At 36.9% G+C, this 27,491-nt stretch overlaps 1 protein-coding gene across 2 annotated transcripts in view; it reads left to right on the top strand.

Moving 5' to 3' along the window:
• LOC107081979 (zinc finger protein GLIS1-like) overlaps window positions 1-27,491 on the top strand; it is a 122,189-nt gene that overhangs the window by 76,914 nt on the left and 17,784 nt on the right. For both annotated transcript variants that reach the window (XM_015370372.1, XM_015370371.1), the window contains exons 5-7: window positions 16,438-16,599; window positions 19,569-19,679; window positions 26,074-26,215. In XM_015370372.1, the coding sequence (XP_015225858.1) occupies window positions 16,438-16,599; window positions 19,569-19,679; window positions 26,074-26,215 (415 nt within the window). The remainder of the gene's footprint in view (window positions 1-16,437; window positions 16,600-19,568; window positions 19,680-26,073; window positions 26,216-27,491) is intronic.

Here is a 27,491-nt window from a genome sequence, read left to right as displayed (position 1 = left end):
TGAAAGTAAAACTTGATGGCTAGAATTATTTGCATTCTCTACTTTTCTGGGATCAGCTTGCTGAGGCAGCGGTCTAAGCGAAGACTAGCAGACTTTCTTCTCCCCTACAGCCTGAGGCATTCCAGGGTCAGCTGGGAGATGTAGTCCCTTCAACGTGTCCTGGGCCCTCCCATGAACTTCTTGCCATTTGGACGTGCCTTGAACACCTCTAGATTGAGACATCCAGTGGGCATTCAGAATAGATGTCTTTGCTCCCTCAGCTGACCTTTCGAGATGTGGTGGAGAAGTGGCTCTTCTCTGAGCCTCTCCAAGATGGCCTAGTTCCTGACCCTATGTCCAAGGGAGTGTCCAGCCAAATTGTGGAGAAAGCTAATTTCAGCCCCATGTATCAGGATCTCATTCTTTCTGTCACGATCAACACTGCATGACCTGCCACTTCAGCAACACTCTGTGACTGATGCAAAGTTGATGAGGTGTAACCCCCCCTACATTCCCAAAACAACTGGGGACCTGAGGTGCTCAGGGCACATTTCATCCTCCCCTATAGCTCTGCCACCATGAAATTTTTTGGCCACCTCCAGTGGCGGCTGGTGGAATTTTCTCCAGGGGGGCTATAGATTCAGAATAGACCAAAAACCAATCAAACCTATACAAAGTTATTACACCAGGAGACTTATATGAATCCCAACATCAAAAAACATTCTAAACATTGGCACAACACTTTATAAAAACAAAACATAATTTCACGTAGAGGTTTACTTTTTGTACATAAATCTTGAACTTCTAAGGCTTTGTGAAGGCAAATCTGTGTTTTGCATGGTCCAATATTGTGTCACAAACCTAAAAAAAATTATTTACCAGTTTAATAATGCAGAAGCTATTAGTCAGCTTTTATTTTTTTAATATATAAAAACTATTTTCTGAGAATGTGTTTATATAAGAGCTACTATGCAAATTAACAAACATCTAGAAAAAGTAAACTATTTTATATTATTTTCCATGTGAATCCCAGATTCTTGTGTAAACATTTTCTGTTATTGATTACCCCTAAAAAGGTTCATACATATAAATAGAAAATGTGTAAACATTTTCTATATTACAGAAATGAAATTTAGAAAATATATTATTGCAGTTAGGTCTAGGAGTGTGATTTTGATCAGGAAGAATCTTATTAAAGTGATCTACAAATGGAACAACAGAGAGGAGTGCCTTAATAAAAGTAACAAAGGCCTGCCATAGTCCACTCCATATAAACTTACACTACCGTCGTGGTGTAGTAATCGCCATGCGCTTATTAGTGTGAACTATATGTGAGACGCTAACAGTCAGATCATATGGTGGTAGGAAAAATAGTTCTAACTTCACGCTAGAATTGTTTAAATACCGCAGGATTTCTGCGTGTGGAAACTTAATGTAAGCTTGCTGGTGTGCTATATTTTCAGACTATATAAACAGATTTTATTACCCAGAACACTGGAATGGGATGACATGATAGAAAAGCTAGCGTATGGCCTATATGGTCTAATGCAGAGGTCTTCAACAGGGGGTCCGCGACCCCTAGGGGGTCCACGGAGGTACTGCATGGGGGTCGCGAAAGTCTTGGTTGATTACTTTTTTTTTATATTCCCTCCTGCAATTTTTTCCACAAATTAAAATGTCTTTAAATACACATTAACATGAATTCAACACACTGTAGTAAACAGATAAATGAAAGCAGAAGATGTCTTTCAGTCATCAATGCACACATTCAGCGATGTACAGGAGCTCTTTCAAACTTGGACACCGTTTCATTCACAACACCTGTCCCATCAACCAGGAATCAGAATCAGAAATACTTTAATAATCCCAGGGAGAAGTTTCTTTCGTTACATGACTCCATATGTAATAGAGTGGCTATAGGACCAGTTTGATAACACAATTTCATACAATATATATAATTAGGGGGTCCCCGCTCCATCTCGCAATCAGTTTGGGGGTCCTTGGCCTCGAAAACATTGAAGACCCCTGGTCTAATGTAATTCCTTGGAAAGGATGAGCGCACATCAACTGATCTAAATAAAAGAAAGATGCCATAAAATAGATGTTACGTGTCAAACAGCATAATAGGCTAGTATCCGTAAAATATATAAATAAGTTAAATAAGTTATTGTACAATTTTTGATATCATAGGCCATCAAGTGATTAAAAAAAATAGAAAAACATTTAAGGCAACAATAACAAACTCGGCCACAGCTGGGACCGAACCCTCAACCTTTTGAACTGCAGACCATTCACCCTACCCTCCACGCTATTAGCACGCAACACGTGACACCCCTCCCAGTCTGCTTATTGGGCTGTCTAATCCTGACTCATGGGATGCCGAAATGGACTCAGACTGCCACCTAGTGGCTATAGTATTCACATGTTTTTCACGCAATTCGTGAAACACGGGGAGCGCGAGTGAAGTGTCCATTTCCAACCAGCACCCACTATATTAACTGGAGCAACAATCTTCTCGTTTGCTATCTTCCCCTCCTTTGTAGCTGTGACGCTTTTCTCTGTCTTTTAAACTCCCTTTTTATTTATTCTTATTTATTTTTTTTTCTGCAATAAATTCTCTTGTTCCAGTGATGTGGCACTTCCTGTTGCCTGTTGTCATGGTGACTCTTAGAATCGGTGACCCACTGATGATGGCTTTTCACACTTGTTGTGCAAGCGCTTAACTCTGAGTGGACCTAGTTAAAATTGTTTGAACTAATTGATAGCTGCAGTTATGAAACCAAACAATCAAAATTCACGACTTTAGGCTAGATCAATTTAGCGTTGCGGATTTGAATCTGATTTTGTTAAATCTGTGAAATTGACCCCTGTGTTTTTGCCTCTGCAGAGCCCAGGCAACTGTACTCACTTGCTATCCCAGGAGTCCCACAAGCCAAATAGGCTTGATAGGACTTCTTTATCTGACATGGAGTGTGATTGGGACATGTTCTCTGCCTCTATTCTCATTGAGGATACTAGCAACTGTGACCCTAAGGTCTGCGATGCATGTCATGGGTGCAACCTCTGCACTGCCATTCAAATAGCAGCCCCAGTTTAGCCCAACCCCTCACCCAGCAACCCAAGTATTAGGGATGTTTACAGAGGGACTCAACAGGGTGGTAGAGAACTTGCCCTTTTTGCTCCTGACAAAAAAGTTATCTCCTGAGTCATTGTTGGTTTTTTTTTTCTTGTTTGACCCCATGTAGCATATGTGGATTTAAAAGCCCATTTCAGCTTTGCCCCACATTTTTGTAAATTTGCCAGAAAAAAAACCCATCCCAAGCCGTAGAAAACATCTAGCTGTAAATGGGGACAGTTTCTCTGTGATAAGTCGGTGTTAGCGTTTTAGATAATAGTTTACATGGAGTTTGGTAACAAACTCTAAAAATTAAAGCATTTGTGTAGAATCGCTCAAACTCACTACGGAGGCATGTGGGAGATGTTTTATACCCTACAGCAGCAGAATTAACCTTATCAGCTTTTCTAGATATATTTCTAGGTAAATATCATACTATTAATGATTTAGAATCAGTTGCCATTTACTGAATAATTACGAGGAGGGCACCAAGCAGGCAGTTTTAGACAGAAAAAATAAATTGATAAAAATATGCAGAAAATAGTCAAAATAATGCCAAGGAATAGTACACTGCCCTATAAGACACCCATGTATGCAATTTAAAAGAGGAAAAAAATTGCAATTTTGGTTGAGTTCTATTTTAAAAGCTGATGTCACACAGCCTTTAATCCACCAGTGATAGGCTCTAAGGGTGAAAGCTATAGTCTCACCTCTTACATGTCTTGGCCTCACAGTTTTTTATATTTGAAACAAAAAATTATTTGGAAGAGGATTTTCCAGTACCAATACTTAGCGAGACCGTGATGCACCACTCAGCGGGTGTTTGAGGAATAAAATTTAGTCAGTTCTGTGCTGAACCAAGAATGGACATTGGACTTAGACTCTAAACGGCATTTTTAAACATTTCAGAAAAAAGGTACGTAAGGCTAAACTTCCAAATATTTTTAACATGGCAAAAATGATCATGACCATAAGGAGTACTTGCTTGCGCACACAAGTATTTATTGGAAAGAAATTTGTATTCCATGCGAACAAATGTGTATTCCTCATACACAAGTTAGTTTATTCTGAGAACTAATTAGTATTTTGTGCACACAAATTAATATTACACGGTAACGAATAGGGGCTTCTTTGTATATATATTCTTTCCTCATGTCAGTTCCCGGGCTCCATAAAAAAGGCTGCCAACACCTATGAATCTATTATGTTGAGGTCAAAGAGAGGTTAAAGTCTTAATAGAAAAAAGCTAAGTAACTTTGCTCTACTTCGTTTCTCCTTCCTGGGATGAGCTGATGTTGGTTTTTGTCAGTCCAATATGAAGAAACATCCCAAATACAGGTACAAGCTGAACTTCTTTAGCAAAGTCTTCCATTAAAATAGTTGGAAACATTTCAACCAAAACAGCAACAGCACAAAATAGCAAGCACTAACATATAGGTACCCAATATTGCCTGAGCAGAAAATGTATTCACTCGCATTTATTTGCAGTCATCAAGAACCTCACTGATTAAAGATAATTGTAGAACTCTAAGTCGTTTCCCACAGTAATAACTTCCTTACTGAAGAATGTTGTGGCTAAGTGACCCAATATTGCTTATTTATGATGTATTCACTGAGTAGAAAACATTGGATTTTAATTTCTTTTTAGCTTCTCATAATAGTCTAATAGTCCACCAGTTAAAACGGTATTTTAGCACCAACAAAGGGATTCTATGCTGGAATTTCTCCCTGTGTCTTGAATAAATTGCTTTTAGTCTGTGTTTATCATCTTTTGGCAGATTTTCCCTCGTCACTTCTCCTTGTTGTGTCTCCTAATCTCCTTAAGTACTCTTTATAAGGAGCAATATGAAGGTTCATGTGGTCAGGTTGAACTTTGTAGAGAATGAGTAAAAAAAGAGGAAAAATCTATAGAAAAATCTTCTATTTTCTATTTGCGTGCAAGAACAATTCAGCAAGACCACTTTAAAAGATTACCAAGAAATCTGACTCCCTGGAAACACAATATGAATGACTTAGATGTGGTTTCAATTTTTTTTTACAATACTGTATAGATTAGTTTTCCTGTAGGTCTAAAGGATTATTAAATAAAAACAGAAAACATTGTAAAGAAATGTGGTAATCTGATTTATTGAGATACAAATGGATGGTGATGGGCCTGTTGAGAATGCTTGAGCTGTGATTTGACTCGAAATATTAAACGCTGAGCGTATTCTGATGGATTTAAACCAGCCTTATCCACATAACTGGAAACTGGACCCTGAAACCCACAGAGAGCAAAAAAAGAACACAACTTTGGCACACTGAGGACTGAACAAATCAAGGGGGCACCGTGGCATTGCAGTTGCACCACATTTCTTCGGCAGAAGGCCTTGTGGTCTGGTCCCAGTCCAGACAAGTTGCATAAATGCACTTTCTTCTCCTTAACTCTCCAAGAGTTCCAGAGCTGGTGTTGATCATAACGCCATGTTGACCTATTGTTTAATTTTGCAGGCATGTTTTCTGTCTAAATGTCAGCCCTGTTGGCATCAAGGTATTTGGCTTGGCAAAGCGCTGGGCTTCTGCAGTGTTTATTTGTTGTCATGTCAGAGTTATAGAGTTGCTGCAGCAGGCATTAAACCTAAACAGCTGTGTCAACTCCAAAACTGTTTAGAGAGCGAATAGTTTTATTTCCTTACTGAACAGATCTGCTTGATATGGGATCACTTTGGGTTTGTTACAAAAACGTTCAGTCAGTAGGCAGGATTTTAAAAATAAATCCTTTTTATCAGCTGAAATAACAGAAGGACACTGCAGGTGAAAGTGGTGATATAAATGGAAATAAAATGTGATTCTATGCAGACAGATTTCTCTTACCACCAAAGGAATTCATAATGATAAAGAATTCATCTGATACAGGTATAAAATGAATGATTTAAGTCAAGTGAGAGGACAATGTTCCAGATCTTGCAATATCCACACGTTCTAGTTTCCCTCTCATTGGCAAAATAAATTAAAAAATAAAAACTCTAAAGAAATATGATTTGACAATAAAACAATTTAAACTGCAACCTAATCAGTAAATTTGATCATCCATTCTTTGGTTAAGCGGTTTAGTAGAAGATAAAGCGGATCAATTAGGTATATTATTATTGTCTTCACTGGCTGAGTGTGAATTAGCATCTATCATCCCGACAATGGCCCCTAAAATGAAATCGAGACATGCAGCATATTCTGCAGCAGAACAAGAGGAGCTCATAGGTTGAAGGGGGTGAAAGAAAGACAGCCGGAGAAAGCAGGAGTGAGAATGGTGGAAGGTGTGAGTGAAAGGTGCTGAATAGATGTGAGCAGTGGTGTCAGAGAAAGCAGCAGGATCTTCCATTGACTGCCAGTAACATCAGTCTAGGCGCCGGCTCGGAACGCAGATCATGTTTAGGATTTTCATTGCGTAAGCTCTGGTGTTTCTTTTTACCAAGCGGGTTTGGATTTCTTGAACGAGTTTATAATTAATGCCTTGATAGCTACTAATAGTTGTGGCCCTGGCCCCTTATATTTTACTTTGATCAGTTATTTTGAATGGTTACAATGGCTGTGAACATTATCACTTATTCCAGAGATACAGTAAAGTAGGATGGCTCTTTTTGGGATTTTTCCATTGAAGGAAAGATCATAGGAGAAATGAAAAGAAGAATTGCGTTTATTATAGAGGATGAGATAAAACAAGAATGAATCTCCTTGAATGCCAAATGCAGTTTCTGTAACAGTCAGTTCGGGGCTAGATGTGTGACACAATCAACGGGTAAAATAGGTTCAAGAAAATCCACTGTGCCAAAAGTTTTATTTATAGTTTTGGTTCAACCAAATCGTTTCCCACATTAGAGAGACAGGGACTTCCCCACATTTATTGTTCCTGCTACATTTAAATCTTTGTTTTTTGGCTAATATTGTTTCAAAATATGTTAAACTAAAGAAAATACAGAAATATTATTAAAAAGTCTTTAATAAATATACTACACTAGTGGGGCATTAATGCTGTAGCATTTAAGATGGAAAAAGGAAGAATGTAGTGATTCTCCTTGGTCATTCCTTTTGTTTTGAACTTAAAATAATTTTCCTCCTTTCAGTCAGTTTAATTTTCAGCATACTGTCCTGGCAAAGAGTTAACAATAGAGCCATTATTTTATTGTCACTTGTACAAAAAGAATTCATAAAAATTAATATTTAAAACTGAGCTTTTAAAAGAGGTATACGTTTTCCCTACAAAAAAAAATATTTTTCATTTAAATTAGTGTAAAAGAAAATTACACACTAAAAAAAGGCATTTTTCCAGTTATTTGTTTTATTTTACAATTTCATAGAAGGAAACAGCAAATATTAGTTATGATCATTGACTGTGCTCAGAATAAGTATTAGGCAAGTTAAGTTCCTTATCAACAGGAACTACAAGTTAAGTTTATAAATTAAAACTGAAGTCCTTCATGTGCATGGTTATACTGTACCTAACATTCTGTACTTATCTAAATTTAATTCAGGACTCTCTTCAAGTTTATTTGTCTTTTTTATGTAGAAATTATGATTTTTAATGTAGAAGATTGTGATACTGTGTGCCAGTAGGTATCCTGAGTCCTTCATCATGAAAGGGTGGCCTGTTATTGATTTCTTTTAATCAGTATATGCCAATATAATATTTATGTCATTTTCTAACTTGACCAAATTCAAATAAATCTGTTCTCATTGGCACATTTTGCTTTTAGATGTGATTGTAATCCAAACGAATTTGAAATGTTTTCATCCAAACAGCGGTGATTATGGCACCTGTCAGTTAACAGGATATCTAATGTCCTCTTAGAATTGAAGCAAACATTTAAGGTTTTCTGCCTAATGTGTGACTATACCTACCTGTTTTTTCCTCAGGTTTTTTTTTATTGGGTAATTCAGTCTTCTGTTCACCTTTTCTCTTCCTACCAACCCCACAGCTTGACTACTCCCCTGCACAGGAGCAACAGGATTATAAGAAATAATCTTAGCATAAACTATACATTTCAATGGTAAAGGTATGATTTTTCAAATTTGTATTATGTTATCAAATGAAAATATGCACTTTAATTATATCAATAATTGGTATTCCTAAAAAAAAAAATATTCCTGAAAAATATTTATTTCCCAAGTTTCTTTTTCATAAAGAAGCAGAGTTGAATTCCAAGTTTTCCAAAAATAAGGTAGTGTCACATATCAATGCTCTTTACTCTTATGATAATTTGCTGTCAATGGTAGGACCTGTCACTCCTGCACAGATATTTTCGTTAGTTCTTTTTTAACTCATAATTTTCCCAATATGCTGTAAGATGTTTGTTATATGGAAATTAAGTATTATTAAATAATACCTCCACTTTTTGTCCATGCTTATAAAGCTAACTGTAACATATACATAACTTTTTGATATCATTAAAATGTTGCCTGGTATTAAAATTTAAATTAAACCACAACTATATGCTTAGAGGGAGATTTGGTAAGCAGTGGAACTGCCCTTTTTATATGGGAATGTTACTCTACATGCTATTTTCCCATAACCTGGTGAACCTGTAAACTCCAGGTAGCCCATTTGAAAGGAAATTACATTTTATCCCTTTAATCTGATGCAGGACTACAGAGGTGTACACCCTTTAGGATGGGGGCGCTCAGGGCTCAGTTGTTCTAAATCATATAAGATGAAATGGTTTCCTTAGCATGTTACTGTGGATTGATGGTACCACTTTGCCATGTCTTTGTTGCAGAAACTTGGGGTTAAGATCCATCAATGCACTTCCTCTTCAATCATCTGTGAATAGTCTCTGGGAGGAACAAACAGCTCAGCTGGCTCATTATGTGAGCAGCCCCATTTAGTCATCATAGGAATGCTTCCTGTTGTGCCATCCACATTTGAATTTGGCCCAAAAACTGTTCAGGCATGAGTGCCAAATGGTTGTTAAGAGCAATTTCTTTGGTCGTTTACATTGACTACTTCCTCCTACCAATTTATCCGCTGTTTTTGCAGTGTGTGCATCTGGACAACACTCCTTGTTTGCCTCTATTCTCATGTTGGGAAATGATTATTTATATTAGGAAAAAAAATGGACGAGAGGAGAAAAGGAGATTCATGAGGATGAAAATCAAGAGTGTAAAATTATTTTTAAGAATAAATAAAAAAATTTCCCACCACAATATTTTTTCTACTTTAAAGTATATCCTCAGCAGATAACACAGGCAGCCAAAAAGGTCTTGATGTGCAGTTAAAATAAAATGATATATGTAAACTTTGTAATGTGAATGTTTTACCTAAGCTGCCTTTAATATTACATCCTAACAAAGTGCATGAGAAACCTGCCTCTCCTTAGCTTGTCTCGTTGGATCATATGGATATAATTTCATCCATTTACGTTTTTCTGCACTTTGCAGTGGTTGCCACAGGGCATTTGGAAGAAGGAAGATTAAACGCATATGTTCCTCTCATCCGTAGCAGGGGCACTCCACTGTGCCTCCTCCCTTCTGTGCAGATCCTGAAGTGTTGGTGGTTTTCCTCTTAAAAAAAAATAACCAAAAAAAAACTGTCCTTTGAATATTATTTTCACATATGCTGTTTTAAAACCTAATTTGATCTGTGACACTTCCTATCTTTTTAGCTGATTGAAACCTTTCCTAAGACTGTCATGCTTCTTGGATGTATAAAAGGCAAATAAGACTCTTTCTAATGCGTTCTACAGTATGAATATTATTTCTTCTATCGGACACCATTAAAGCATAAGTTGGACTTTTATTTATTTAATAATTTAATTCTTTTATCGCGGATAGTGGATATGTGCAGCTTTCCATTTACTCCAAAGCCCAGTTACGATGTAAGTTGGAAAAGTAGATGCATTTGATGTTGTTTTCCCTTTGTTTGTTTTTTTGTTTCTTTGCTTTACTATTAACAACAATTAACTGTAGAAACAGATTGAAAAATGATTTTCTTTTTTTATTGTTGAATAAATAATTAATGTACCAGCTCCTTTCCAGACTAATATGCCTTGTATATGGCAGTCTGACTGGCCAGGCTGTCTTTTTACTTTTTTTTTTTTGTATCTGCGTTCAGTTTTGCTAAGTAAACTACAAGGTGATTGTAGGGATGAGGTAATATGTTTTATGTATAAAAGTACTGCTGCAGGATGTCCCCTAAAATATCTTGACATTTGTTTATAAAGGTACAAATATTTGTATTGCAATTATCACACAGTGTTATATTGTAGCAACCATACTGGATTATTGAATCAAGATGGGTAAAAAAAAAAAAAATAGAAATTAGACAAAATATTTCAAATATACAGAAGAATAGTATGGTCTGCGACCATTTAAAAAAAATGCAAATTGATTACCAAGATTGATTAGAGTTTTGCTGCAGCATTTGACTTTCTGGATGATGAGAAAATAAACAAAGGACAGCCGCGCACTTAATCTGTGCAATATTACATTTTAATGTGAGCCTTCGGTCAGAAAGACCTTCATTAGAGGAGCTCTCTGGCCGAAAGCTCACATTAAAGTGAAATCTTGCACAGATTAACTGTGTGGAAATCTTCTGATTGCTTCTGGACTATTTCTGGCTTCCAGCACCTTTACCAACGAGTATCCAGATTAAGCAGCAGGCCTGCTACAACTTTATGACTAATGAGACCTTAGGTTTTACCATAAAGCTGCCATCAGACTGGATAATTTAAGAAAATGTTGTTTTGTTTTTTTTAACCTGAACCTTTGTTGAGCTGGTTTTTAAATTATTTTCTTAATTTAAGTTAATTAATCCAGAGCTAAGGGGACACAGAAATATATTTAGATTCTAGGGGACTTCAAATCAATGACTTTAACTCCAAACATACAAACGAAAATCTTGAAACCTGAAACAAGGATAAAAAAGTCCTTATTTAATTTCTTTAGTAATTCCCCTTTTTTTTTTATTTGTAACAGTTAAGCCTCTTTATATCATCTGATCCTCTTCTTATACATGATGAATATCTTCTTGCGTCATTCATTTAGACTTTAAATCAGATTTCTGTTCAGCATGTCAGCAGCTGTATTCCTCCCAGCAGCCGTCTATAACGGCTGGTTTGTTCCCATCACCCGCAGCTCCGACAGGTTGCTAATGAGCCGCTGCCCATAAGCAGCCCCACACTGCAGCCTTTTACTCCTGACACTGTTTAGTCTTTTCCCTGCCAGTCAGGAATAATTTCCCATGAAGGCCTGAGGCTTGACGCACCACCTCTTTCTGAACGCTGAGTCCATAATCTGTCTGTTGTGATCAGCCGCCTGTCCCAGGTTTTTAGCCCTCGCTCTTGCTCCCTTCAGCCATGCCGGGACCCCGCTGTCATCCCCAATGTTTACCGAACTGCTGAGCGACCCACTCAGGTCTAAGAATGGTGTCAAATGGGGCTGAAAGCCCTCCAGTGCACCAGTGCCACTCCCCTTATGTGGCATGCTTTGGATGGAGGGTTTTCAGAGAGGAAAACTAAACATGTTTAAAGCAATTAATGTGATTAGCACAGTTTAAACTGTTTTTATAGTTAATATCAAAGGTAAAACCAGTCATCTGTCAGCGACCTACTGTCTGTTTATACCACTTTAAACTGTATGGTGCTTTCCACACAGTTTAGATTTAAGTCAGCCCCTCATGAATGGTGTACCATCTTACTGACACACAGTTTATGCTTCTTAATGTACACATGTTATTTCAAGAGACTTTTATCATCATTATAGCTGTAACTTTGATTAGTGTAGTTGGTTGAAAAAAAACAACACATTACTGTCTTGGCTGACAAAATGGGACCACATATGGTACGCCCTGATGGAGACTCTTATTACACACTCTTCCTTCCCTCTGTACCAGCAGGAGCGGCGTATTTCATTTTACCAGCACTGTAATACAGCAAACCTCCAAAATGAAGTTGACAGTCAGCACACTTTCTGAAAGAAGTAATTTAAACCAGCAGATTGGCTGCATTAAAAGGGTTTACTTTAACGTGGATTTATTTTTTTGCAGGCCCGCTGGCTAAAGTCCATACCTTAAAGTCATCGTGCCTTATGTTTTTTTTTTTTTTTTTCCTTTGTTTTTTTTTCTTTTTTACCCACCAAGAAAAATTCATGCTCAAACTGTCTCCTCACAAATTATGTCTTCGGATCAATACTATGCTCTACATTAGTAACAAGGTTATCCTCTATGGACCTCTAATTTATCCTCAAATTTGTTTCAGTGAAAAAGCAATTATTCCTTTATTCATCTATGTACAACTTTTCTTCTGATGTAAGAACTTGTTTTCAAGCATTTTATTCTCAACCTCCCCCTCCACTAATGTATTAAATGAGATATTACAAAATAATTAATATATTTTAAATCTATTTTGCTCTTTGTTTCATTATTTTTCATTATACTTTATTCATATGTGTATCTGTATGTGTGTGGCCATGTTTTTGTAACAAGCTGTGTACTTGTTTTTCCTACAAGGCGGGGACAATTTTCTGTTAAACTGCTATTGTGGGGACCAACCATTCTTATCGGGACCTGCATCAGGTCCCCTTGGGTAGATTACTGCTTTAGGCTTAGGTGTTAGGTTTAGAGCTAAGGTGTGAATTGAGTTTTGGTTAGGGTTAGAAATGTACCTGTAATGGTTAGTTTTAGGGTCACAGTTAGGTTGTATAACTCACCCATAAATGAATGGAGGTCAATGGAAAGTCCCCTCCGGAATAGTGAAACCAGACGTGCGTGTGTCTGTTTAAAAATAAGTCTATTTATTTGTCAAATTTCTCACGTTTCAGTTATATAGTGTGAGTTCAAACAGAAACACCTTAGAGCAGAAAGGACTTTATACAGTACATCAGGACCTTTCACAGATAATACTGTTGGTTACAGATGAGCTCCTATAAATATGACAGATAATAAGCTATGTTGCTGAGAAAAATGTGCAAATATTTACAGTGAAAGTTGACCTGATTAGATATCGACTCAAGGGGGCTAAAATTAAATGCACACCAAAGTTTTTAAATATCCATCTCATTAGATCCCAATAACTACAGGTGCGTTTTTAAATTATAGTTATTTAAATTTTACATGTGTTTTAACTCTGCTCTGTGGCTTTTATGTAGACAAAACACATTAATATCCGCTCAAATATTGCAGGTGTTTTGAAAAAGGACTTAGTGTCTATGTGGACTGCCTTCTGAACTCTTCTGTTCTGTAGAAGCAAAAGCTCAGGTTTTGGCAACAGCAATATCCAAGTCGACTTGGACAGGATTTTAACATTTTAACATTATTTCTGTTTGGTAGAACTAAAAAGCCCTCATAGTGTGCTGTGTTTGGGCACGTCAATGTTTGTTTGAATAAAATTAGTCTTATAAACCTCAGTATATATAACTTATTTACATGCACCTTACTTTGTTTGAAAGGCAAAAGTCTTCTGATCCTTTTGAAAGAAAATTTTGTCTCCAAACACATTAAGACTTTGAAGTTTTTGAAGTTTTTCAAAGTTGTGTCACTTGTTGCTTAGCTCTGACTGACTCTCTTTGTAAGCCGCACTGTCACATTCACAAACCCACAGTTAAGCACCGTCACCCAAAACGGCTGAGCCATGACAGGCTTAGGTTTCGTCTTTCTTAAATGGGGCCTTGGTGAATAGAAGGCCCTACCTGCTTCGGCTGGGTGAATGAAGGAGGCTGGGGATGAGTGTTGAGCTAAGAGAGAGATGAGGACCCATTAGAAGAATGCTGCCTCTCTGTCCTTAGTTGTAACCTGACCTGTTGTCGGCCCATCTAACTAAAGGTCAGGCGAGAATGGACAGAATCAACTTGATCTCCATCAGTAAGAAATTAAGTAAGCAGTACATCATATGATCATCCTAACAATAGAGCTTCATCATTCGGACTTAGTTCAGCTATTTACCCCAGAAAGAACAATAGGAACTGCTCCATTCTTTTTAACACATTGAATTTCTTTGTCAATTTTTTTTTGTAGTCACTACCTGTGGTTTATTCATAGCAGTTCTCATTCTGACCGATGCCTGTATTTACTCAAGTATCTATACTGTATTATCCTAGTAATATCTATCTCTGCTTATGTTGATGATTGTAGCTTGAACATGACAAAAATTGTCTTTTTTTTTATTATTTCAATTCCATTTTATTACCACCTCACATACAGTGTCAGTAGACTAACAAATACCTTCAACACAGCAAAATTAGGTTTGCTGATGCCAATGAAATGCTGGTTGTGCAAAGAATGCTGTATTTGTACATATTAATGGTATTGAAGAAATAGAGTTGATCCATTCCTCAGAGTTACCAAGTTCTCCTTTAAGATAAAGTTGAATTTTATTTCATGTGGAAATCCAGGTTTATAAGTGGCATTAGGTTTACTGTAAAATGATTATGGTCTAAAACTATATTGGACTCATGTCCTCTGCTGACTTTGTCCATTTTATTTTATTGATACCAAGGTCAATACAGTTGTTTATCAGCTGTGAATAGCAGCTGTCTTATGCAGATTTAATTTACAGAAATGTTATGGTGGGCAGCTTTATGGAATGTTGATTTGATTTTCCAGGAGGTTTTGGCACCTGCTCACACTGCCAAATGCACCAATAGGGTTTCACTGTGCTTGATCAGAATGCAAACTCAGCTGACCCAATTCCCAAGGAGTATGTATGGAGTATTGTCAAGAGAAAGATCAGAGATACTAGTTTACCAGTGCAGTGCGTAGAATGAATCTGGACACCCGATAGTTACCGGTAAGCAAACACAAGGAATAAGTGTTATGAAAGAGTTAATTAACAAGTAAAATGGTGTTGCTGGAACAGGAACACAACTGGAACTGTAATCACCTGTTGAAGACACAGTAAAGAAATACCACTATCCTTCTCAGATCCTGGAAGATTGTACTGGCTCTAAAGATCATTTACAGTGGCTCCATTTGGAAAATTTGGATCATAGATTGTCTGATTCAAGTCTTAACGATGCCACACAGGGGAAAGGTTAGCAGGGAAGACTTAGTCAGTTCAGGGGTCATGCACAGTAAAAAAAAGTCCACAGGACAGAGTTTTCCAGAAGGGCTAGATGGACATCTAGGAGCTAGGCAATCAGTATCAGAAGGCATACAAACTGTGGAGAGGTTTCCAGAGGGACTGGGGTAGGAGGTAGACCTGAGGTTCAGGCTCAACAACCCAGACAGGGGCAGAACCAAACAGACTTGGTTGTCGGACAAGGTGGGAGGTCGATGTCCAGAGTTTAGAAGCCAACCTTTAGAAGCCAACATCTGACAGTGTCAAGGCAGGCAAACACGAACAAGACAGGTTTAGACAGGTAGAAAGCTAGAAACGCTGGGTGGTCTACTTGCACAAATGACTTTCAAGAATCTGGCGATTACCCACTGGGAGAGCCAGAAATATATAGTGCAAAACCGCTCAAACCTTGATTGTCGGTGCAGCAGAGGGAGCAGGAAGTGATGTCATGGGACAGCACACAGCAGTTTCTCATGCAGGAACAAATAGGACTAATTAACTCCAGTTAATAGCCTGTTCAGTAGGCCCACTCCTTTAAATTGAAAAGTATTCCTCTTTAGGTCAAATGTCATATTTTATTCTTATGAGAAACTGAATTTTGGTTTATTGGTCATAAACTAATATTGCAAAAAGGCAGCTTTACCTATTATTAAAGTATACTAAGAGAAACCTACCTCCTTATTCAGCCCTAAATATTTTTTTCTTAACATGACAGTCCCTGCTAAATGTTCACAGTGAATCCTACTTTCACCCCCACAGTTTGTTTTTGTTTGTTTAATTTTCCATTTTCTTTCGAGGCCTGAAGTGGATATGTGAGAAGCCTAATGAATGATTCACATGTTAACAAATCTGTTGCACTCATTGGGTGAGTGCTTAGGATCGAATGAGCCAAGCTGGGTCAGATATGAGGTTGTTTACAGTCAATGTCACTTGTCAGTCTAATGAACTATACAGTGCTAAACGCTTATCTCCTGCTATACATTACAGCAAAATAAATGACTGTACTGTACGGCGTACTCTAGTTTCCCCTGCAATTAACATAAGAGGTCGGGACTCTGTGGCACAGGTGCACAGTTGTTTTCACAAAAAAATTGGGATTTGCAGCTTCATTCAATGGCAGTGGAAAGAAGTACTTACAGTTACACATCCAGTGCACGTATGCATGTAAATTCTTCAGTCAGTATGTTTTGTAAAATTAAAGTCCTCTTTTTAAGCTTAAGAAAAGCTAGAGATTACCTTTTTTTAAATCACTCAGGCACAAATACCTTAGACTATTATTCTATGTCCTCTTTTTGTAAGCTGTCCCTCCTCCTCCTACAGTTTGAGGGCTGTAACAAAGCCTTCTCTCGCCTGGAAAACCTGAAGATCCACCTGAGGAGCCACACAGGCGAGAAGCCGTACCTCTGCCAGCATCCAGGTTGCCAGAAAGCTTTCAGCAACTCCAGCGACAGAGCCAAGCATCAGCGCACTCACCTGGACACGGTCAGAAAACAAATTGCCTGTTCTCAGATTTGTGTTTGACTGCTTAAAATCACCTGGGTGGTTGGTTTGCTAACTAAAGCTGAAAAATCACATGAAGTCTTTCAGATAAAGGCTCCTTTTGTCTGTCTTTGAAACTCAGGCTGAAATTTTGTGTTTAAAAATCAAAGGGGAAGGAGTAAGTAAAAATTAAGGAGTAACTAGTAATAAAAACTTTCCTTAGTGTTTGTTAGTGTGCATGTTTTCTCATTATCTTTTATTACATTTAAACTCTGCTGCCAAGTTTCTCTGCCTATTTGTATATTTCGAAAGAGTTGAATCTATCCTACATCAAAGAAACTATGGGTTTTTTCTCACTTCACATCGAAGAGCGACATTCTGCTGCTTCTTGTTAATTAACAGCAAGGTCCCCTCTGGCCTCCATTGAAGAGGACTTGGCTTTGGGCTGCCAGCTAAAACAGAGGTCTGCCTGTTTCTTTAGACCCTACACTATGGCAGGGGAACGACTGAGTCATCTTCCGCTGCCACTCGTTAGGTGGTTGTACTACCACCAACTTACAGTCCACTTGACTGCCATTCCCATGCTATGGAATTAACGACTTGTGTTGCTCTCACTCTGTTTTTATTATTCTGGTTTTCCCGCAATAAAATGAATTTCTTAATTGTTTTTTCAACATTTTGCAATAAAACGTTTGCAAAATTATCTAATTCTAGATAAGCCTTTTCCAAGGAGTCTACTGTAAATGTGCACTGTATGGTGCACACTTTGAAACCCTTGGGTTTTAGAGTCAGACTCAAGATTTATTGTCAAAATAACGAAAGACTAGATTTAGCCTGTCTAAGTCTTTCTTGCAACCTTTGTTACATTTAATACGAAATTTTTTGTCATGCAAAAGGCTTATTTATTAGGATATAATAATACACCAGATGTGTTTCAGCATGCACGTGCAGCAAAGCAACATGGACTGTCTTACCCAGAGGCTATGCATGTGTAAGTTTTGCTCTCTGATCAGTCAGCTGTTTACACTATTAATATACTACACACCCCTTGGGCAGGGTGCTTCCAAGGATGCAGCCCCTAAATTGGGACACACCCATAATATTAATAAGATACTTAATTTTATTTCTGGGTGCCTTTCAATAAACAGTGTCACATAAAAAACACCAAATACAATCAATAAAAAAGCAGGATTAAAACAAGCAATACAATTACGTAGCAAAGTAGAAATAAGAAACGATACAAAGCGGATGCTATGTTTGATATGCAATTTGGAAGAAGTGCATCTTGAGTCTTGCTTTAAAAACAGAATATGATTGAGAATATTGAAGATCAGCAGAAGTGAGTTCCAGAGATGGGGAGGAGAGCAACTGAATGCTGGAGCTGTGGAGTGTACTTTGCAGTTTGTAAGGGTAAACTTCTCCTCAGAGTTATTTATGACTTATCGCAGTCTGATCATGTTAGCTTAAGTGACATAATTATGATTATAAATGTTTTATCAGTAAGACTTATTAGACTTGTCAAAATGAACAAAACTTTTTTCTGTGTGCATTTGGACCTTTGACCTTTTTACTTACTCGAAACCTAATTCACTGTTTTGTATTTATATAATACCTTTGAACATTTTAAACTTGGAAAAAAAAACAGTTTCCTAATAAAGTAGAGTTAGGATAAAGAGTGAGCAGCTATAAACGAAGGGCCTTTTAATCAAAACACTTTCAGAACTTACAAAGGTGGCCTGTTTATATCTCCTAATTTAAAAACATTGATTAAGTGCTTATTTAAAAAAAAAAACATAAAAGGCAAATAGAAAATTCCCCTAATATGTTTCCTCAGTGTAAAAAAAACAGGATATCTTTTTTAATCATGCAAATAATACAATTTTTCAAGAATGTTTTCTGTCTTCACTCCAAATTTTTTTCTATTAAATCATTCAGACATCATATTGAAACCAGAAAATAAATGCTTACTTGTGTTTTTTTTTTCTTTATTAGTTGAAGGTTTTCTTCCACCACCCACATTTAGCTAATGACTTCACACTAACTCACAGCTAAGGCCGTACCTGAGCCTGCTGCAGCCTTCAGTTCAGCCAGAAACACTCAATTTTATACGCTTTAATGACTCTTACCCTACTCAGAAGTTGTACCGGATTACTTACTATACTTATGCTTTTGCACTATAAATGAAGTGAAACTAGCCTTGGCAAACCTCAAAGTGAAGGTGCATGGGACAGATGTGCAAATGGGCAGAGCTAAATACTCTTTTGTTTTGTTTTGCTTGGGTATTGCTTCATTTCAACGCAAGATGGCAACAGAAATCTGAGAGGATAAATGTTTACCTGATTTTTTTCTTTACAGGTTTGCTATGCCTTAGAAAAAAAAAAAAAAAAAACATGCACACTTGGAGAGTAAACTGAACCTCAATAGTTTCAACTTCATAAAATTCTCCATTAGTCCACAGAGTCTGTTGTGGAAAAAAATCCAGCTATATTTGTATCCAAGCAAACTTTTTAATATATATTACTTATACATCCTGGAGCTTTTATATTTTTTAGAATGTGTACATTACTAAATATGCAGCATCAGCGATATGTGTGCTAAGATTAACAGTGTGGCTAAAACATGAGCTAGAGAAAGTCTATATACATTTGACTGGAATGAAAAAAAAAAATGGTTCAATCAGCTGTGAAGTTGTGCTAAAACCTCCTCAACTGATGGTCTTTTCTTTTCATTCTGTTTCTACACCTTCTTTTTCTTCAAATATTGTGTCTGTCTCAGCCAAAAGGTAGGACTTTGCTTTTTCTCTAACTAATTTCCTGTTTACTGTTTTAAAATATCTAGTTGTTTAGGAGCTTAACCTTTTCTTCCTCTTTATTTCCTATTTATCTATATATTTATTTTTCTAATGCAATATATTTGAAAAGATTTAAGTTGGTGAAAAATGTTGAAGTTGAATTCCCTCTTTGTTCTCACAGAAACCATATGCATGTCAGATCTCTGGCTGCACCAAGCGCTACACGGATCCCAGTTCTCTGCGCAAACATGTCAAAATCCACTCAGCCAAAGAGCAACAGGTGCATAAGAAGGTAAGAGAAGGAATCGTGGTGGGTTACAGATAAAAATTAGGATTAATTACATTTTTAGCCCAAAACTACTGATATACCATCAATTTTGGACTTTTGGACTTTTTTATTGTAATAGGAAAGGAGAAAGGCGTCTCTTAGGAGTGACTAAAGTAATATAAAAGAAATATCTATTTGATCAAAGAGATTTATCTACAGTTTCTAAGTTACATTTTATTGAAAAATAGCACATCATGCAATTTTATGTTTTTATTGGTATTTTATCTTTGGACTTAAGGTTTCACTTAAGGTCAAATCATCTTAATCTTCTTTCTCAGATTTCTTTTTTTCACTCCTGCTTGGGCACTTCAAAATAAAAAAATTCTTTGAGTTAAATTAAATATATCACATAATTTATGAAATTGCTTTAATTCAATATGTTTGAGGGTTACATATGTCTGTGGACTGATTGGCACTGTACAATATCTAATTAAAAATGTCCTCTTTTTTTATCACAAGATAAACATTACTTTTTGACTTTTATTTTGTTGTGCTTTCATATATTGGGAGTCCACTCTTATTACTTAAACATGACTCCTACAGGTTGCAAAATGTTAATATTTAAAATATCTAAGGTATCATCTTAACTAATACTACAGATAGAACTAATTTTACAGTCAGTAGGAAGTGTTTTTTAAAAGGTTATTTCACAATGTTTAAAGTAATCAATTTTAAGGTTTTAAGCCATTAAACTTGGCAGACTACGTAAAACGTTGGATACAAATAAATTGATTCCACATGTTATGATTAAAATTGTGTCTTCATAGCTACATTTTCTTTATTGTGGTTTGAGAGATTAAAGTCACCTTGGGAAAATTTCCTGAGTTGTCACATGTAGTTTAAATGAAGGGTAAACAGTCAATTCTTTGTGGCCTCTTTGATATGAGAACCTAGATGATGTCAAGTTGGTATAAACCTGCTTGATTTCCACAGAGAAACTCTTACTCATAGAGGCTTGCTGATTACCTGCCTGACTGAGGCTCTTTGAACAGCTGACTCAGTTGGAGTTGAAAACTCAATATACTGTAGGAGGTCTCTTAAGGCTTTGTGATGTTATTAACACAAGACGTTTTATTGCATTGCAATGTCTAAAGAACATTCTGTTCAGGTTTTTGTCTCGGTTTCAAAAATTATTTGTTCTGGGAGTCTCAATTTGAAACTTTACCAAAAGAAATTGAATAAGTAGCAAAACTGCAGGTTTCAATTTTAGTAAAAACCACATTTAATTTAGTTTATTTTACATTTAACAAATTGAGTGCTAAAATTATATAAGCACATTTACACAGAATTTTCATACGACATAATATTGGAACTTTAATCTGGCTTGCAGCATATTACAGTGTGGCTTTAATTCATTCTGTGCAGACAAGACGTTTGTTCTGCTTCTTAATCTAAGTTATTTTCTTTAAAGGTATACAATTTGATGGATAGGGATACAGATATAATTAGATATAAAGATATATACAGATATAAAGAAAAGGTTCCTGGAAGGAGGTTTATTTAAAAGGAACCTTTCACAAAGGTTTTTGTTTTTTCTAAGACAAATGTTTAGCACAGTGAAATCAGGGCTTTACCTAATGGACTCACCCTTTGGTTTAGAAAAACGTTTTCACAGCTGTGTGATGTTATGCACAAAATTGTTTTAAAGTTGCAGAGTGCCATGCACTGTGTCAGCCATGTGAAGAGAATATTAGTGCGTTGACTGAACGTGTGACTGACTAAACAATAGTGAATAGTGAACCTGAATAGTGAGATGCATCCCCAATAATAATCCCTGCATTAGCACTGATCTAGAGGAACTGCTGAACAAGAGAAAAATAACCTTTACAAAGACAGGGAATTAATGAGGAGGATACAGAAGCAACTTCTGGTCAAGATAAGAGAAAAAAGGAGGAATATTTTAATCTTTTTTTTTATTAGAGTTGTCAATTAACTTTTTGACCGATTAAATAAAAAACACACTTTGCGGATAAGTTAAATTAGAGCATTTATTTGCATCGCATTTGATACATCAAGCATTTCTGTATAATCTTTTACACATTTCTGCTTACTACATGTATCTGATTCTGTCAGTCGGGATTTTTTTTTTTCAAAAATATCACACTGATGATGCTGCAGAAGTCTCAAAAATCGTGTATCAAATATGATAGACTTGGCTTTGAAGGGTTAAATATGTAGCTGTGGAGATTACAGAATAGAGTATAAGGATATGACAGGACAGAAATCAAACAAACAGAGGGATAAAATGGTAAGCTTTGAGCTGTTTTCATTCACAAAGAGTTCCACAGGCTGAGATCAGCTATGGAGAAGGCTCTTTATAAGTGGGAGTCAGGTGAGGGCAAGTGAGAGGTGAATCTTCAGGGAATTTTTCCTAAAAGTGTTTTGAAGGTGGGTGAAAGGTTATGTCTAAGACCACCTCCTCTGTTGAGAGATGTTTTTTCCAGGTTAACAAAGATGGCTTCCTTAACCCCTCACTTAAATCATTGTTCTTCTTTTGCATAAATATAGACTTTATTGTCTTCAGGTATAGATGAACAACTTGAGTCCTGTCCTGAGGAGTTGGCCCTACTGTGTTGAGCCAACACAGTAGTTTATGTGTTGAGTTGCTGTTACTTGGAGAGAAGGCAAAACGTCTTCTAGAAAACTTCAGGTTCAGTTGCCTAGAGTGAACTTTATCAAACCTCAACAGGATCCTCTTCTTGTCACGATTCACTTAAACGAGAATGTTTCCAGGCACTGAGACGTCTTAGTCCGAAGACTTCCAGTGAGTTGAGGCAATTCAGAAGCATAATGGAATTAAAATATCCATTCATCCTTCTGTTGTTGGACCATTGCTTTATGGGAACACCAATTTTAGTCAAAGGATTAATTTTCTTAATTTTGTTTTGCGATAACATCCTTTTTTTTTTTTTACCTTATTTGTGAAAGGAAAACAGACCCTGAGCATGAAGCTTTAACTCTAAACATTGATGTTTTCTGGGCTATTCTTGATTAACATAACCATTTTTTTTTTATCTGTAATAGATTTTAAACAAGAAATAATCCCAAACACAGATCTTAATTTATCTTGGAAGGCTTCTTGAATGCCCTGCCCAGTGCTCTATCCCCAATTTATTGAAGATGCAAGAACTCGACCTAAACGCATTCTTATAACAGCAAACCAACCTATTTAAATACACCTTAGAAACTCTGATAAAGTGTTAAAACTGATGAGAAAAAACATCACCTTAAACTCTCAGTTCATTTAGCTTTTATCTACAACTGGATTTAGAGAAGAGGGGATGCATTTGAAAATAATTTCCCTTTTCAGTAGATCAGGTTCACCACATTTCATCACAGTTAGTTTAGAAAGCCTTTTCTCTCCCCCTTCCTGGAAGTGGCTAAATAACAGAGAGAAAGAGCTCATTGTTGTGGAAATGGCTGGATAGTGGCAGGCTGGATGATGTGTTCCGCTCCTTCGCGTTTTAAAAGAGGAAACACATGTGTGTTTGCAGCGTTGTTAATAAGCTATAGTGCAGAATGCCCCGGCGGCCCAGATGTTATGGACAAATGTCAAACAAACGCTCTTACTCCACAGATGGAGTTGGCCCAGAAAAGCAAACTGTTAAGAGTGTCGCTGTAGAGAAACCAGAACCTCAATTACGAGTGATGAATGCTTTGCAGGACGCTCACAATAATCCCCAGGAATACTCATGTGTACACATTTACTGACACAGACAATGAAACCAAACATGGAGGATGCCAGCAGGAAAACTGTTAGGATAAACCACATTGAGAGCATTATAAAATCCCTTGTGGGAACACAAGAAATCCTACATAAAGCAGAGATATACTGATTGCCCGTTCGGGACCTTGTCAACGATTTTTGTCACGTATACACAAAGTTTCAAGAGGATGTCTTAATGATGCAGAAAAAAGATGTTTCCAACCACAAAATCAAAATGTGGAAGTAATTTTTGTAGTGTAGGCTGTAGATTTGAGGATAGGTGTATAAGTTGGAAGACTGACAATGATGATGTTTGATGGTTAATCGTTTCTTTCATTTGTTAAAAAAATTAATTAATTAATTAATTAGATCTGACCTAATTGTTTATTATTGTATTTAGATTTTAAATTTAACAGATGCGTCTGTACATAATTGACCAGAATGTATTTGTTTCAGCATGTGTTAAAAACTATTTTCAGTCACACCGATATATCTGAAGCTGCAAAAAATTAGGAGCTTTTTAATAAAACAATACACATTTTTTCACTCAGCAGCCAATGGAGTTGGCATTTGTTGCAATAAATCAGTTCCCTTTTTTAGCAAAACATAAACTGTAAAGCCATCATCATGGCTTTAATTAATCTTAGGTTCATAAGATTCGTCAACACTGATAAATCTAGCTTTAACACGTGAATTCATGACTGGGTAGTTTTCCACTATTATCTTGAGCATAGATACCCTAAATTCATTTATGTCTGATGACATTACACTTTTGTTTTTAAAGTTACTTTTTACTTTGAAGAGCAAAATTGGCACGAGAATAATCCTGCTATTTTGAGTCTCTGTTAAATCATGCAAAGTCTTCTGAACTGAGAACAGATGTGGTTGTGTAACAACTGTAGTGTGTAACTCAACAATAATGTCTTATTACTGCTACAGTTAAAGCTGTATTACAAAAGAGTCTGACGATAGATGTCAGCTGCATACATGACAATGTTTATCTGTTTTGTATTACAATGCTGTAGGAATATGGGCCGCTATAATAAAAAACAAATAAAAAAAGCTTCAACTTTGCCTTTCTAAACATATGATACTGCAGCATGCCTAATTTTATCAACAGCTAAAGCAGGCCGTGACAGATGTTATGCAAATTTTGAAAAATTGCGATGCATGAGCGTTTCTTTTCGACAGAAGTTATCCTATCTCCGGCATGCAGTAGGAGACAATGTTCTGATTCCGTGGTAATAAAGTTATTGAGACACAGAATCTTTAAGATAGCTCCAACTTGCTGCAGCCTGACTTAATTTATGAACAGTGCAGTTTACAACAATTAGAAGAACTTATAGACTTTTGTCAGGTGATAATGAGACAATGAACCAAAAGAAAAAGGTGAGGCATCACAACAGATTATGAGATCTGCCCACACACTATACAAAATGCACTTTCATCCTAATCTTCATTAAGCAGGGTTAAACACATGTTTTAGATGCACTAAAGCAGGGGTGGGCAAATCCAGTCCTTGAAGACCAGTTTCCCACCAGTGTTATGTGAGTTCTTGCTCCAGCAGGTCCGTGGGTGCATTCGATTTCAGAGGCTGCGTTCTCCAAGGTCACGAAGGACATTCGCCGCAACAGTTGACACCCAAAGCAAGCAAAGAATGGATAAAGAACTTCTCACTACTGTTTCGGGGGCTAATAACATTTTTGAGGAGCTTCAGCAGCAGTACCGTCCGCCCGAATATCCTATTTATAGTCCCTACACTGCAGAGATATTGAGTCTGTCCAAAAATCTTTCAATAAACCAAACATTACCCGCCACATATCTGACTCAAAAAACATTTTAAAAACTATTTTTTATAAATTTCAGATGGAACTATTCATATACTTGTATTGTGTTAAACTGCACTTACAATATTCACCACTGTTCTGCGACATTTGCCTCTTCCTCTGAGCATGGAGCAGCTGGCTTGCTTGGACTCGCAATGAATCACGGGGGAAAAACGGGCTAAAAGAAGGCTGCATTTGTCGACAGCTTGCCGAGGAGTCTTCCAATCCGAACAGGCCACAGTGCTATGACGTAATCGGCTTACGAATCTGGCCTTCGGAGGACGCAGCCACTGAATTCGAACTGAGCACATTTCTCCAGAGTCCTCATCTAATTACTTAACTCAGGCATGTTAGACCAGGGGCTAATATCTAAAAGTTGCAAGATTATGTCCTATTGTGAACTGGATTTGCCATCACCTCCACAAAAACATGTTGGTGAGAAAAGAACAAAACAGTATTGGAACAGCTGCTTTGTTTTTGTGTAGTGTAAACCCATCTGTTTTGATGGGCTCTCAGTTGCCAAAAACCAACTGTGTTGAACAAAAATTAATCTAATTAATCCTAACAGCCAAGGTTACAATCAAGGTAATTGTTTTTTTTTTTATTTGTTTTTTTTTTTTTTCTTTATCTAGCTTTTCTTTACAATTGACACATATAAATGTTAAAGTCATTTATTGACATTAACATCATTGTTTCAATTTAGCAGAGAGAAAAGAACAGAAAGAAGCTGAACATATTCTTTTATTTGTACACTTACAAAAAACAGATTTATTTTGAAATGTGTAAAACTGACTCTTTGTGTATAATTCATTGTTATCTTTCTTAGCTGCGGCCCTGCCCACACCTGGAGCAAGATATCATGAGTGACTGTCTCTCCCTGCAGCAGCTCCAGAGCTCCACTTCCTCACATCACCTCTACAACGGCAAAGATGGTCGTTCTCCTGCACTGTGTCCAGACATCTTTACAGGTGCAGACAAGGCATCCAACACTGCTTGTAACACAATGAAGGCCTTACATCAAAGAAAACAAATCCCTGTTTTTTGTGGGCTTTTACTAAAACATGCATCGGTGAATCATTAATTCTAGAAAGTCAAATATTTTTTTTTATTTGTTGTTAAAAATTAGAGGACATGTCAACTGGTTTGTTTGAGAAATTAATTTTCTGAATTGAATTTTTGTGTCTTTTAGAACCACAAAGTAAGGTGCATTTGCTACAATGTCTTATGAAAGCTGATGGGAACAGACAGCAAACCACTTTAAAAAGTGTCTAGTGAAATCTCCAGCACTGTCGTCATCTTTCTCTCTCCATTTTACCTTGTTTTCTGTCAGTAGCATGATCTGATCCCAACCAATCAGATGTAAGATGAGGAGTACATTTCTGTGGAACATTTTACATATTTTGAAAGGAAGAACACAAATCTTTCTATGAGATGGAGATGGGGATTATTGCTTTGGTTGTACTGTACCAATTTGTGCTCCATTACTGTTTTTGGTTATCCCTGTAGTCCATTATTCTTCACTGTGGTTTATACAATGTTTGTCTGAAATCACAGTTCAAACTGAAATTTCAGGGTTCTCCAAAATATAACTCTAACAATAACTGGGCAAAAAAAAGACAATAAGATGCTGTCCAGCTCTTTTCAAATGAGTTTGAATGACGCTAAATGCAGTTTCTAAAACTGCAGTCATCCTCAGTGTCTTCACAGGCACTGGATACAGACCAATGACACAGGGGGGGAGAGATAATGTGCATTCCCCTAAAAAGAATAAAACTTGATCCCCAAACAGACTCTTTGGAGTCTTGTCATCTTTTTTCTCATGAATAAGAGCATGTTTTCATTTTTTTCCCAAGAAAACGTAATATTTGCAGCTACCTAACCTGCCCAGTAAGACTAAGGCTTATAAAGATCAATAGTAGCTGCTCCCCTCAATATGTTTTCTAGAACATACACTCACCGGCCACTTTATTAGGTACCCCATGCTTGTAATGGGTTGGACCCCCTTTTGCCTTCAGAACTGCCTCAATTCTTCATGGCATAGATTCAACAAGGTGCTGGAAGCATTTCTCAGGGAGTTTGGTCCAGATTGACATGATGGCATCACACATTTGTCAGCTGCACATCCAGGATGCAAATCTCCCGTTCCACCACATCCCAAAGATGCTCTATTGGATTGAGACCTGGTGACTGTGGAGGCCATTTGAGTACAGTGAACTCATTGTCATGTTCAAGAAACCAGTCTGA

The sequence above is a fragment of the Cyprinodon variegatus genome, unplaced genomic scaffold (genome assembly GCF_000732505.1).
Source record: "Cyprinodon variegatus isolate N-32 unplaced genomic scaffold, C_variegatus-1.0 Scaffold45, whole genome shotgun sequence".
NCBI classification, from domain to species: Eukaryota; Metazoa; Chordata; class Actinopteri; order Cyprinodontiformes; family Cyprinodontidae; genus Cyprinodon; species Cyprinodon variegatus.
This window is presented reverse-complemented; position numbering and strand designations above follow the sequence as displayed.